At 36.4% G+C, this 14,725-nt stretch overlaps 1 protein-coding gene across 1 annotated transcript in view; it reads left to right on the top strand.

Moving 5' to 3' along the window:
- The window catches only part of LOC145668717 (syntaxin-12-like), an 80,614-nt gene extending 65,889 nt beyond the window's left edge, over positions 1-14,725 (top strand). The window contains exons 8-10 of the mRNA XM_081736825.1: positions 7,463-7,617; positions 11,036-11,241; positions 14,084-14,725. Of these exons, the coding sequence (XP_081592951.1) occupies positions 7,463-7,617; positions 11,036-11,241; positions 14,084-14,228 (506 nt within the window). The 3' untranslated portion in view covers positions 14,229-14,725. The remainder of the gene's footprint in view (positions 1-7,462; positions 7,618-11,035; positions 11,242-14,083) is intronic.

Here is a 14,725-nt window from a genome sequence, read left to right as displayed (position 1 = left end):
CCCCCAAGTGCGTCAATGGCGTGAGAGAAGCATTCGCAGTGAAATCTGAATTATAATCTTATATATATATAAAAAGGGCTACAGTGCATTCGAACGGCAAAGTGTGATTTAAGTGATGAAAATTATTATACATATTATGTGTTCAGTGTTGTGTTCCTTCCTCTTCGTTATTTTTTTTATATAATAATATTCTAATAAATAAGTATAGTGTTGTTTAATTTAGTGTGTTTTCGTTGTTTGTGTGCATTGGGGTCTGGATGACCGTCTGATCGTCCGTGAGGTTTTCGAGACGAGACACCCGAACCTCTCGGCGCCTAATGCTCATCTCATCATTGAGACCGACGAGCGATTTGGGAACAATTTGTAACTCTTCTTGGAGAGGTCCTTCATCGTCTGTCCAGGTAAGTTCCAGTCTCAGGAGGATACTTATTGGTAGGACCACGAACCACGAACAGCGACCAGATTACACGAGTTGGTTACAAATAAATGTGCACCCAAATAGAGACCTCGAATTGGAATGGTTACACCACAAACAATGACGGAGGTATTAAAATATCTCACGTACAATACATTATAAAAAATAACTATGAATTGTGGTTAAACGTAAGAAAACAACTGAAGTATCAGTGTAAAGATTAGTGTATGCACTTGTAAATAGTGTACAAGGTCTGTATGATAAGTAATGAGACTCGCCGCGCCGCGGCGCGCGTGTCGCTGGAGCGGGTTTGTCGGTGATGGAGGATGTAGGGGGGGGTCCGAGCAAAGCAACGCACCGCGCGTCAGTTGGCTCCGAGCCTTAGTGGAGCGCGGACAAGCCTTGGACAAAGCCCTTGTGAACATTCTTGTCACGGCGGAAAATCAACAAACATGGAGGGTTCCATCGAACAGCGTTATGCGATCAAATTTTGCGTTCGCCTGGGGAAAACGGCTACTCAGACGCTTTCTCTCATCACGGAGGCCTACAAAGAGGAAGCCCTATCCAAAGCCCAGGTGTTTCGTTGGCACAGTGCGTTCCGGAACGGCCGGGAAAGCGTTGAGGATCTGGAGAGGGCTGGACGCCCGACAACAGTGACTACGGACGAAACTGTGGCAAAAGTGAGGGATCTCCTGAACTCAGACCGTCGATTATCGTTGAGATTGATTGCTGATGAACTCGATATGAACCACACAACAGTGCACAAGATTGTGACGGAACAATTGGGAATGAGAAAAATCTGTGCGAAACTGGTGCCGCGAGTGTTGACTGACGAACAAAAGCAACGACGTGTTGATTGTTGTCAGGAACTGTTGAACCTCATGAACAGTGACCCTAACTTTGAAGATGACGTCATAACAGGTGACGAGTCGTGGGTGTTCCAGTACGACCCTGAAACGAAACGTCAAAGCGCGGAGTGGCACACTCCTGCGTCCCCGCGCCCCAAGAAGGCCAGAATGTCGAAGTCAAAGGTGAAAACAATGTTGATTGTTTTTTTTGACAATGTGGGGGTGGTCCACAAGGAGTTTGTACCCCAAGGACAAGCCGTCAACGCCGCCTTCTACAAACAAGTCCTTGAGAGACTGCACAGGAGCGTCAAGCGGAAAAGACCGGCGATCGCTAGCCGGTGGAAGTTGCATCACGACAATGCCCCTGCCCACACCGCCTTCTTAGTGACCTCCTTTTTGACCCGGATTGGGGTGGAAGTCCTTCCACAACCACCCTACAGCCCAGATGTGAGCCCGGCCGACTTCTTCCTCTTCCCGAAGCTGAAGCCACGCTTGAAAGGAACCCGTTTTGCAGACGTCACAGCCATCCAAGCAGCCGTGACCACATTTCTAAAGGACATGCCGGCTGCTGACTTCCAGGGGGCGTTTGCAGCGTGGAAACATCGATTGCAGAAGTGCATCGACGCAAGAGGAGAGTACTTCGAAAGCTTTTAAGTCCCTGTACAGATCAGATCAATAAAACAATGTTTCCAGACCTGGTCTCATTACTTATCATACAAACCCTGTAGAGTCCATGAAAATTAATGCTTTTGAGAGATGCGAAAATTGGCAAGAAATCTCGCTAATTATCCAAAAGCGAGATTTCTTTGAAATTTGATTTTATTCTTTATATGGATATCTCAATAGATTTTCTCCAGTCTTTTCTAGTTGATTCTTGTAAAACTCAAAACTTACTCGTATTATAACTTCTGTTCTACAGGTTGTATAAAACCTATGTATACAATTTGAAGTCGCTTTCTTTCATCGTGTAAACATATTGTCTGACCATTGCGGGTGTGTTCATTCATTCTGGTGCCGGGAATGACAGGACGAATCATCACAGAAACATTTCTCGAACGATTCTTATAGTTATATGTACAAATCAGACGTGCGGCCTCGGAAGGTTTATATCTTTTCATTCTTGTGCAGAAGGATGGGAGGGAGAGCAAAATATTTCTCGCTATAACTTTAGGGATATTAGCTAGATTGTTGGTGTAATATTTTAGCTTTTAAAAAATATCTACTCGTTTCGTTGAAATAATCCTCTCCTTCCCCCACTTTTGGGTTCTCCACCGGACAGATTCATGCTAACTTTCGTTTTAATTTTGATTTTATCGTAATTTCAGTTCCTTTTTTTTCCCTTTATTTCCTTAAAAAAAAAAAAAAATCTGAAGAACTCAGTGTAGGGTCGAACTCTGTTGACAGCAGAAATACACGAGTGATAAATGAATTATAATTATATATTTCACTACAAAACGCCATTCATACGTAATATAGTAACAGTACTTCTCAATTAACTTACGATGCTGGGTAGAATTATTTCTGTCTACACTTGAAATTGAACCTAGGATCATTAGGCTGCGATGATTTAGTGGTTGAGAGTTCACTTCTGGTGAGTGGGCTTCCTGTTTGATCTAAGCTTCCGCCAGGTGAGCTTCTCTGATGGACGACCACAGTATGCGTGGTTTCCTCGGTGTTCTCCCGCTTCCCTCACTTAGTTTATTCCACTAATTTGATCATCACCGCTCCATAGCATCGGTGCATATCCGTGGGACGTTAAACAAAAGAAAAAACTAGGATCACGCGTGCTAACCATTTAGTTATAACCAAACGAATAAAACACTCGCATACACAAATTGAAATTCAAATATAACTTAGGTATACAATACTTCATTGTTTAGTTTGAAAGACCAAACTAATTTCTGTAATTTAAAGGAACTTCGTGGAAAGTGTTTAAAAGCAAACCTAGTCAGTAACTTGAAACAAACGTGTTTTATCATCTACTTGAGAAGCTGCTGTTCTAATGCTGAAATGTTTTTCTTTTCTTAGACTCCAGACTTAACAAATACTCATATTGTACTTTCCAATGAGATTAAGTATTTTTCGTTTCTTGTCTTCAATAATGAAAGTGTCCCTTGACCATACAAATTTTATGGCTTGTGTTTTATTTCTGGATAAAGTCTTAATTAGCTAATACATAAATATGAGACTTAAAACTAAATCAGAAAAACCTCTCTTATTCAGACTGCTGTGGTGTTTGAATTTGTACAGAATTTTCGTAACATCAAATAAATCTCATTACTATATCTTCAATAACATTAGTCAACAAGATTTTGGCACAGAAATGAAAATACGTGATTCTAATAGAACTTTTCGCGTAGAATTCGAATCTGCAATCAGTTTTTCTCCATCACCCTCAGTTTCCCCGTGACAGGGATTTTCGGGAAATTTCCCCTTAAATTTCCCTTTTTAAAACAATTTTTGTTCCTGTAGCTCGGGTACCCTTAGGTATATAAACACACAAATTGTATTGTACTAGGGTGGGTCGGAAAAAACGATTTCTTTCAAATCGAATTCTAATAGTGCGGAAAAGTTGGACCATCTATCGAAACGTTTAAGTGTATTTTTTTTTTTTTAAATCGCGTAATATCTTCAGTTCGCTCAATTGCACTCCCCTCCCTCATTTCCTCTTCTATTCTAACATTTACTTGTTGGTTCATGTATGTTTCTTATGAATCTTTGATCTTCCCATTCCAACCCAACTTCCTTTAGAACTTCCAACAACAATTCTGAGTTCATGCAGTCAAAAGCCTTTCCTAGATCAATAAATCGTGAACTAGAACTAGTGGAAAATTTGTTTGGTATCAGGAAACAAGTAAAAATGTGTGGACGGAAAGAAAGTTAAAAAGAAAGAAAAAATACTGCCCGTACTGACTTTTTTAAATCTTTATTTCTTTTGTAAATTACTACAAACTGCAAATAAATTTCAAACGAGTAAAGTATAATTTCTGTCAGTTCTTAGCATTCAGTTGAGTTTCTAATATGTGTGAATATTAAGTGTAAATTAAATTGCTACTTTACCAATCCCTAGTCAAGGATGCAATACGGTCTTTGATTCGATCCCAGCTCGCGCCAAGTGACAGACACCGTGGGTTTTCTTGGGGTTCTCATGTTTCCTCCCACTTTCTTCATTCCACTATGTCGCTCATTATAAATACCGTCTCCCTTAACTTCGGTGCATAAATATGGGACATTAAATAAAAAAAATGCATAGTAAAGGAAGGATCATTATTTTCTTACGATGCTTCCATGCACTTCAATACATGTAAGTACTTTCCAGTATACATTATTTTATAGATACAATAAGAATAAAATCAATTATTCTAAAATACTGTATCATGTTTACATATCTATCTAACTAACTCACTCTGTGCCTATAGAACCCGGAGGTTCAATGCCGCGTTCACAAGAGCTCTCCACTGACTTCTATCATTAGCCAAATGGAATCTACTTTGTATTCCTATTTCTGCGAGATCCATCTTAATATTGTCCTCCCATCTGCGCCTAGATCTTCCTAATGGTCGTTTTCCGATAAGTCTTCCAGTTAAGACTTTGAATGCGTTCCTACTTTCTTCCAACCTGGCTACGTGACCTGCCCACCTGAGCCTCCTAGACTTGCTGATCCTAACAATGTTTGGTAAACCATATAAATTATGTAGTTCCTCGTTATGAAGTTTCCGCCATTCCCCATTCCCGTTCCTCTTGGGCCCGAATAGTCGTCTCAGGATTTTGTTCTCAAATACTTTGTCTATGTTCTTCCCTCAGAGTAAGCGACCATGTTTTGCAGCCATACAGAACAACAGGCATGATTATCATTTTATATTTTTTAAGCTTCAAATTCCTCGACAGAATTTGTGACGACAAGAGATTTTGAACTGAATAATACTGTATCACGAATTCCCTGCTTTTAGTCAACATTTAGTTTCTTCGTGAATATGGTTTCGGTCTGTTAATATTGATCCTAGATATTTGAAAGTATCCACTTTATCAAAAGTATTATTCGATATTTTAACGCGTCCATAATTTGCCGTATTACGATCCCGACAAACTTCCATGTAATTAGTTTTCTCTGCATTAACTTCTAAACCGATGTTCTTCGAAGCGTTTAATAAGACCTCTGCATTTCTTTCTATTGCTCTTCTATCATCCCCTATTAAATTTACATCATCGACATACGCCATAACCTGGTGAACACCATTCAACTCTAGGCCCTGGTTGCTATCTTTGATTTTCCTTATAGCGCATTCCAGTACAAAGTTGAATAATAATGGCGACAGCGCCTGTCTTTGTTTCAGGCCATTCTCGACGTGAAAGCTTGTGGACAAAACTTTTCTTACCCGGACTTTAGTTTGGGATTCATTTAAACATACCTTAATTAATCTAGTTAGCTTTTTTGGCATTCCAAATTCTGTAAGAATGTTGTACAATGATCCTCTCCTAACCGAGTCATAAGCCTTTCTAAAATCAATAAATAGTTGATGTACAGGGGTGTTGTATTCCCACTTCTTTTCGAGTATTTGTCGAATGGTAAATATTTGGTCGATAGTCGATCGATTTCGTCTAAAACCGCGCTGATAATTTCCAATAATTTCATCTGCGTATGGGGTGAGTCTTGCTAATAGAATGTTTGAGAGGATTTTATAGGACGTTGACAGAAGAGAGATGCCTCGATAATTATTACAGTTAGTTTTATCGCCTTTCTTGTGAATTGGAACGATGATTGATTCTTTTCACTCTTTTGGTAATTCTTCCTTGTTCCAGATAAGGAGAATGAGTTTGAGTATCTTGTTCTACAATTTTTCGCCTCCAACTAAAATTAATTCAGCCGGAATATCATCTACACCCGGAGATTTGTGTTTCTTTAATAACTTTATAGTGATTTCTACTTTTATTCGGTTAGGTTCTGGAATATACGGTTCTGTGGTATGTATTTCCTTTCTCCACGCACATTAGCTTTTGGCTGCGTGTTAAGCAATTCGTCAAAGAAATCTTTCCATCTATTTAAGATGCCATCTGTATCAGTGAGAACTGTTGCGTCAGCTTCCTTTATTGTATAAGCACGAGGTTGATAGCCTTTCTTAATTCGTTGATCATCTTATACGTGCCCCGAATGTTCTTATTTTATTACTATCTTCAAGTTCCTTAATTTTAGCTTTCAAAAAATCGCGTTTCTTTGTTCTATGTAAGTTTTGGAAGTTTCCAGCGTGATATCTACGATATTTTGTGTAGTTATTTCATTCGGATTTTGTACCCAACGTAATTTTGCCTGTTTTCTCTTCTTCGTTAGTTAAATGCATTCCTGGTCGAACCACGATTTGTTCCTACGTATTTCCGCGGGTCCTAATTTTTCTTTTGCTGAAATTTTAATGCTATCTCTAATTTCAATCCAAGTATCCTCAACACTAGTGTACTTCAAATCTTCTAAAACCGAGAATCTATTCAAAACTTCAATTTGGTATTCCTTTCTTACCTGGCTCTCTTCTAATTTCTTTAAATTAAATCTTTCCATTTTCAGACATTGAATATTCCCTTTATTCAACGATAATCTCTCTCTTATCATCGCTGCTACCACGTAGTGATCAGTGTCACAATCAGCCCCTCTAAATGACTGAACATCAATTATGCTAGCATGTTTGCATATCTACAGTACGATATACGATAGTATTACGCACAGCATTATATTCTACCATTAAGAAATCCTTACCTTTGTATCTTAGACTCCTCTGTACTTTGGGCACATTCCCTGGGAACCATAGGTATCCAACTTAGAGGGGTTATATTGTACATATATATGTATACTTGTTTAGAATTGTCCATGTAGTTTGATTGTATATGGTTATGTATAAATAATTTAGAACAATACGAAAATTAAATATTGTTAGTGGGGTCCCTGATTCGATTCCGGACCAAGTAAGTTTTTTTAGTGGACAACATCGTGTTTTTGAGTTTTCTCGAGATAGTCGCGTTTCCTCTCACATTCTACCAGTTCTTCCATGATCATTCATCCCTCTTAATCATAGTCTCCCTTAGCCTAATACTCGTAGAACATTAAATTGAAAGATTTCATTTCATTTGAAATACTGTTATGGAAAGTGTATTTTAGAGTGAAAACAAGTTTGATCGATATATAAATAGTAATATGTCCCTTGAAAATTTTTAGCAATGGGAAACGGCGTTGTTCTGAAAGATCCAGTAGTGGCAGCATTTGAATCTCATCGTGGCCATGTTGTGGATGTGCATTGCTCTCCATTCCATCAGCAGATGTTCCTTACGTATGGTACAGATCTGGAAATACGTATTTATAATATCTTGCAGGTTAGTATAATGGTTGCTTTATAGATAGTTCTATATAAGCAAATTAACTGTATGAACAAATAAGAACATTGTTGAAATAGGCTGTTAATTACTATTATACGTTACAGTAAGTAAAGAGTAGGAGCCACGGTGGCTCAGAGGTAAAACGCTCAACTATGGTACTAAGGGTCCCTGGTTCGATCCTAGGCTGAGTGAAATTGTGAAGAACAACCTCGTGTCCGTGGGTTTTCTCCCTTTTCCCACCATTCTTGTTCCATCAATTATTAATAATCGTTTACTTTCATAAATCATCTGTCTCCTTCAGCCGAATGGGCATAATCTTAGGACGTTAAATTTCAGATTATGCAAAGAACACAATGTACACATGTACCAATAAATTCATCAATATTTATGTTCTCACAATTTCGGCGACTTACACTTCGTTGCCTTCGTGGAAATATATAGGAAGAATTTGTGCAACTTTTAATGTGTTACAAAAGTAAACATAAATATAGAATATTTTCTTACTTAGTTATGATAAAATGCTTGAATCCTGTTTACACAAAATACATGTTCATTGAACATGATTTAATTTTATGCCAGAACATGTGATGTAAATTGAGTTACTTGCAAAAAGTATATGCAGACATTTATTTTGAAAGAAAATGATTGTTGTTTGTATTAGAAACTAGCTGAAATAGCCATTCTTTGCATGGTTAGATAAAATATCTATGTAAACAAACTGAACAACGAAAGGAAAAAAAAATCGGTCATTTTCTACTACTTTACATATCCCAGTAAACGCCCTCTGAGATCCCCTGGTTCGAATTTTGAAAAAAAAAAAAAAGCGCCTCTGGCCCCTACCCAATGGGGGCTGTATTTGGAAGTCAACACATGTGGGAGTATCACCATTCATCTCAGCGACCGTGAAAACTATGGATTTGACACTAATATCGGTCATTTTGGATTATTTTTGCGTCTCGGTAATCCCCACCCCCGCATTGAATGGTAGCTGAATTTGAAAGTAATCGCTAATGGAAGTGTCACCATTAATCTCAGTGAACGCGAAAACTATGAATTTGACACTAATATCGGTCATTTTGGATTATTTTTACATGTCCCGGCAAACGCCCACCTGATTCGAATTTTGGAAAGTCTCGGTCCAGTCATCTGGTCCCCAAGCCGCACACAGACTAACTTTATTTTATTTATTTAAATGTAATATCACGGTCTCTTAATCTCTAATGATACGTATCCTGTTGCTTATTTAACACTACAAGTGCCAAGATCAAAAATCAGATGTTTCATTATGGAGCCACCAGCGTGCACTGACCTAAAGAATATCAATGTGTCTCTAACATTTATGCAAATGGTTTCAAGTAATGGATCAAGTCTGCATAAAATATATGGAAATGGTGCTTAAAATGTTAAATCACCTTTATCACGTTAAGCACAAGTTTCCTAGTACGTTTAAAAAAAATCAGTCAATAAATAAAAAATAATAAATAAATAACTTGAATATATTTCTTTGTGTGTAACAGCAACTTAGTAGAAAACATAAAAAGCGATAACATCTTTGTACTGAAGTAAAGTCATTCCAATAAAGGTCTGAAACTAGGTTAAGAAACACATTTTTGACTGGAACGTGTTCGACAGGATGAACGCACCACTTTGTAGAGAAGAATCCTCAATCTGGAGTTCACAAAGAACAGTACGAATGAGATAGTACTTACCTTAGGGTGAATAGATGTAACATTAGGATCGTAACAAAGGAAAATACTATAGATTCCATAGAGGAAAATTCAGCAATTGTATTTCAGCACAAACACAATATCGCAGACTTCATACAAATCGCTATCACACACGAAAACAAACCCATTTGAATCATTTCCAATCTGCACTAGAAAACTTGCATTTAATATGGATAAAAGTAATTCAAATAAAGCAAGATATCAGAAGCAATGGTTTTCGTGCTAGATAAGTGTACTTATTTTATTTTTACAAGTATAGTCTAGTAGCATCACATGATCTGGCAACTAGGATAAAAAAAAATGACCAACCTACAGCGAACATGGTATGTTGAATAAGGAATTCAATTAACAATTAAGATACATTTTGTCTTACTTGGATAAACAGTGTTATTCTATACGGATAGTGTAGTTACTTTCTGCAATGCTTTAAGTTCCAAATGCATTCTTCCTAAATGCTTCCAAGAAAGTTACAGAATGTTAATCATCGAAATTATTAGCTGCATAAAAAAATATTGGGAAGTTAATTGCTAATTTTCATTTGATATGCACAGCCTGATTGGGTTGTAGTGGTCAAATGTATGAGTACTGAGGAAACACTCTACTTACCACATAGTTGTCACTTGCAAGATGTTTTGCAGTGGTCTGGGTCGTGTCAGTGAAATACCAGTTATGTTCACAATGCAGACAGACTGTTATTATTTTACGTTAATATTTAGACCTTTCAAAACTTCAAGATTATACGATGGTCAAAGGGTGATTGATGAACACATGTGTCATTCAACTGGTATTTACATGCATGTAATTAAAGTACTTTTATCCCTTCTTACGTTTTACGCAAAGATCACGTGCCACCGTGTACATGTGGAAAACGCTCTCTCTCTGCAAGTTTTATTTGATACAAACTTCAGTGAAACTTGGGGATCACGGTGGCTCAATGATAGAGAGATTACCTTTGGTTCGTGGGTTTCTAGTTCGATCCCCGGCCAAGTAAGTTTGTGGTAGACAACATCGTGTTCGTGGGTTTTCTCGGGATACTCCCGTTTCATCCAACAATCTCATTCCATCAATTCTTCCATCATAAATCACATGCCCAAATCATCTGTCTCCCTCAGCCTAAGGGCATAAACTGAAATATTTCATTTCATTCCAATGAAACTTATCAAATATTTAGCTAAAACATGAATTTTATTTGACATACCTTTCGTGCAAATACCTGGAGTAATTATTTTGAAAACCTTTTTCGGGATACCGTGGGGAAAATTTTCCGAATTTATAGACTGGCACATGCGTATGGCATTCTAAAGCCTAATTCATTCTAAAGGCAATAAACGCATGGATCATTATTATTGTTATTATTAATAATTTATTTTTCTTATATACGGTATATATAAAATACACACGATATTAATGAAATTTATGGAAAACTGTAATTGGTGATTTCTCACACCAAAATAAGAAATAAAAAAAGTTCCTATGGACCTAAAGGGCATAATTGTAGTACGTTCAAGTTAAAGATTTCATCTTTTTCTCTCAATGTAGAAGACATGACCGTGAGACAAAGAAAAAGTAACCACGTAAAAACACCAAAATTTCTAATTCTAAAAAACAGTTGTTCCTTGTAACTCAATATTTTTCTAGTATTTAATTTCGCTAAGTAACCATATTCATAAATGAAATTTCTCTTTCAGGTTCCTCCTGTTCGTGTTATTAATGCAGCAAGAACTGTCGTAGGTGCTACATGGTCTCCATCTCAGCCGTTGTCGGTTTTCACATGGGACAAGAATGGTACTGTTCATATGTATGCTATTCAAATTAATGAAGCAAACCCAATGCTTCGTCTTCTCACTGAACAAGATAAGGATGCAGTTACAACTCTTCGTTTCAATCCAAAGGAGTAAGTTGTTAACTCCATTTGCATATTTGTTTCTAAACAGTTCGCAAATAAAAGATATTCAGATATGCTTTGTGCAATAGTTCTTCAAGCGTCAAAAAGCATGCTAACTTACTGTACACTCTAGAGCAAAAATTCACATCCACATCCTCTTGAGAATAACTTCGAAGCAAATATACTTAATTTAAAAGAACTCTTTGACTAAGTAAATAATTTTCTGTAAGTTACTAAAAAGGGAGTGGCTGAATGAACAGTAACCGGTAGCCGGTAAGACATTACGGTATATGCGATTATATTGGAAATGTATTTCCGATCACTAATTTTACAACCAGCAACTATTGTTGACCATCTATTTCGAGGTTGTAATCAATATGGTCGACTCTAAATTTTTCACTTAAGTAATAAATATTTGATATCGATTCAGTTCAGACCTGCATAAAATTTGGTCATTTTATAGTTAAAAAATAGTTACTTAAGTAAAAGAAAACGTGTGAGAAACTAATTATAAGTTATTTAAAGCTTTACTCTTCCGTTACTTAATTCAATCCCAGGTATCTTTCTCTTAAAATTCTGAATACCATCTCTACGTTCTTCCAACATAACAGTTCACTGTAAAAGCTGATTTTAGAGGTATTTTCCGTAAATTACAATACAGCAAGAATATTGACTTTCTACAATCCTATTTACATCTTGAACTGACTCCAGAAAATTTCACCCACAAAATTACTTTTCGGTCTCCTCCCCCCCCCACTACACGTTCTGCCATCTGTCATTTTTGTCTATCCGCTGCTGTTCAGCTTACAGCATTAATTTTGTAAACTCATATTACCTCATGCTCAATCCCTTTTCAACAGATTCCAACTCTACCCTATTGAAAAATTCTCCTATCGCTTCTATCAATTCATGTAAATAATTTATAAAGCTTCCCATCTCTCAGTAGAACTCAGCAATAAACACATTTCCATGCTCTTCCAGTACCTGTTTCCATTCCGAATAGCCGTTTACCTCTTTGTATTCCTTCGAGCGCATTCATCATTATTGAACCGACCCAAACCTAAGTTCCTAACTGAAAAGAACACTATAACGTCCAACTGGACGCTTGTTTTTTTTTTTCTGTTTTTCCTTTTCTTCATACTACGTACCAAGCAACGTACGAGAAAAATGCTTTTATTTTTCTTTCAATTTATTATGTTAATTTATTAAGAGTAAAATTAGATGTATGGAAAACGATATTTTACTATTTTTTTCTGTTTTTTCTACAGAAAATACTCCTAGTATTCTTTACAATCTTTATTATTACGTATTCATTAATCTAGTTTTCCATTTTACGAGATTGCTTTATTCCAAATACTCTAACATGGCTACCACCTTATCGATTCCTTCTTCCTATCCGATAAAGCATTTCATCGATATATTTTATGCTTTATTTTTTATTGGTGTGTTTTTATTTATAGTATTTTCTGTTAATTTATTATACATATATAAGTAATATGTCACTGTAATTCTCCTTTCGTTCTCTTATACTGACCATCTATTAAGCACATTCTAGGCCGCAATGCCTTAGTGGTGGAGTTTTCACCTCTGGCGCAAGGAGTCCCTAGTTTGATCGTAGCTCGCGTTAAATGGGCTTTGTGGTGGACTAACACCGTGTAAATAGGTTTCCTCGGAGTTGTTCTGTTTTCTCTCACTTTCTCCATTCCACCATTTTGTTTATAATCATTATCACCGTCTCCCTTAGCCTCGGTGCATAATTGTAAGACGTTAAAAGTCACAAATATCAACATTTTGGAGGTCTTTATAGCAGGAATAACGCACGTGGCACATCCAAAATATCTTAGTATGAAATACTATCGTAGTCATTATCTATTTCGAATCAACAGAAACAGAAGAAACTGAATATTTAACTATTTCCAAATAGTGCTTAGATAGTTATCACGTCCAATCACGTAAACAGTTTTCAAAAGACGCAAAGATCATAATGCCGTTTAGAGCATTTTGATATCTCAAATCGTTCCAGAGATATGAATGACATGGGTAGATATTGCTAACCGCTTAAAAATTTGTATTTGTGGGGAAAAAACTAAAAATGGTTACTGCTTTCTGTTACTACTAGCATTATAGAAGCGGTTTTCGTTAGTTGTAGTTACAAGTTTTCAAAATTACATAATTTTAAGCAGTGCTGCAAACATTTTCAATGTTTATAATATCTCTAGAACAGTATGAGATCAAATTGCTGTAAACGACAGTATGACCTTTACCTATTGAAAACCATCTATCTGAATGTGATACTTATCTAAGCACTTTTTCGAAATAAAACATTTTGAAAAGAAGTTAAAATTTCAGTTCCTTGTGACTTTTCCCAATTTATTGGAAATGCGTCATATCATGATCATAGTATTCGACGCTAAAGTGCTTTGGATGTGCATTGTTCCCTTCGTCTAATTTGCCTTGTTACTGCTGTAGAGACTTTCAAAAGTTGTTTGTGATACTGTATTGTCGTTAGTTTCTCAAGCTCAATAATAGGTGTGGTATTGTAAGTTTCATTTAGTATGTAGATTTGAAATATATATAACAACATAACACAGTGCCATTTAAAGAAATAAAAGTTTATGTACACATTGTTAATCTGGTAGTATTGCAAGGTACGCCAAATTACCTCTTTTTCATTTCCATCGTAGAAAATTTCAGTGTTTTTATTATTATCTATTAGTTTAAAAGACACAAGGGTATCCACCATATATATATTGTAGAGACATAATTGTGACGACATATTTCTTTTCTGTGTGGTGAACTATACAAAGCTATTAAAAGCTGAACACTGAGTTTTTTTCTTTCTTCTTTGCAGTCCACAGCGTGTAGTTATTGGTGACTCAGGAGGAACAGCTCACGTGTGGCAAATACCAGAACAATATCTGTCGTACACTCATCTTGATATGTCATTACTTGAAAAGATGGCAACAACAACAACAACCAGTGGCAGCGAGAAATAATGAATGTGATCAATGATAAAAATCGTACACATGCAATTGCTTCATAAGCACGAATGAGTAATGTGCTCTCTTGTAGTTCGACAGTTTTGAATAACTCGTATTTGCTTTCTAGTAATACGCAATTTGACAAAAAATTGTTCTGAATTTAATTGTAAACTGAATATACTTGCACTGCTCAGGGTAAAATCAGATTTTCTCGCTTCCCGAATAAATCAGTTATTATAGTTTCAAATCAATTCGATGATGAAAGAATGGGTTTACTTCGTAATCACAACAATTAGTTTTATCATTTGTGTTTTTTGAATCCCTACAGAAGGGAAAAAAAGCTTTATATTTGGTGTTGCAATATTTATTTGGCAGCCTTTAGTAAGGCTTAAATGCTGTTGATACAACACACGATTGAATATTGAAAAGATTAGTATTTTTGTTTTATTTATGTATTTTTTGTACAGTAGTAGTCTATTCAGTCTGAATAAAGTTTCGATATATAGTTCTAA

The sequence above is a fragment of the Thermobia domestica genome, chromosome 13, assembly GCF_964235325.1.
Source record: "Thermobia domestica chromosome 13, izTheDome1.hap1.1, whole genome shotgun sequence".
Lineage (NCBI taxonomy): Eukaryota > Metazoa > Arthropoda > Insecta > Zygentoma > Lepismatidae > Thermobia > Thermobia domestica.
The sequence above is the reverse complement of the archived record's forward strand: the minus strand, read 5'-3'. Positions and strand labels throughout refer to the sequence as shown.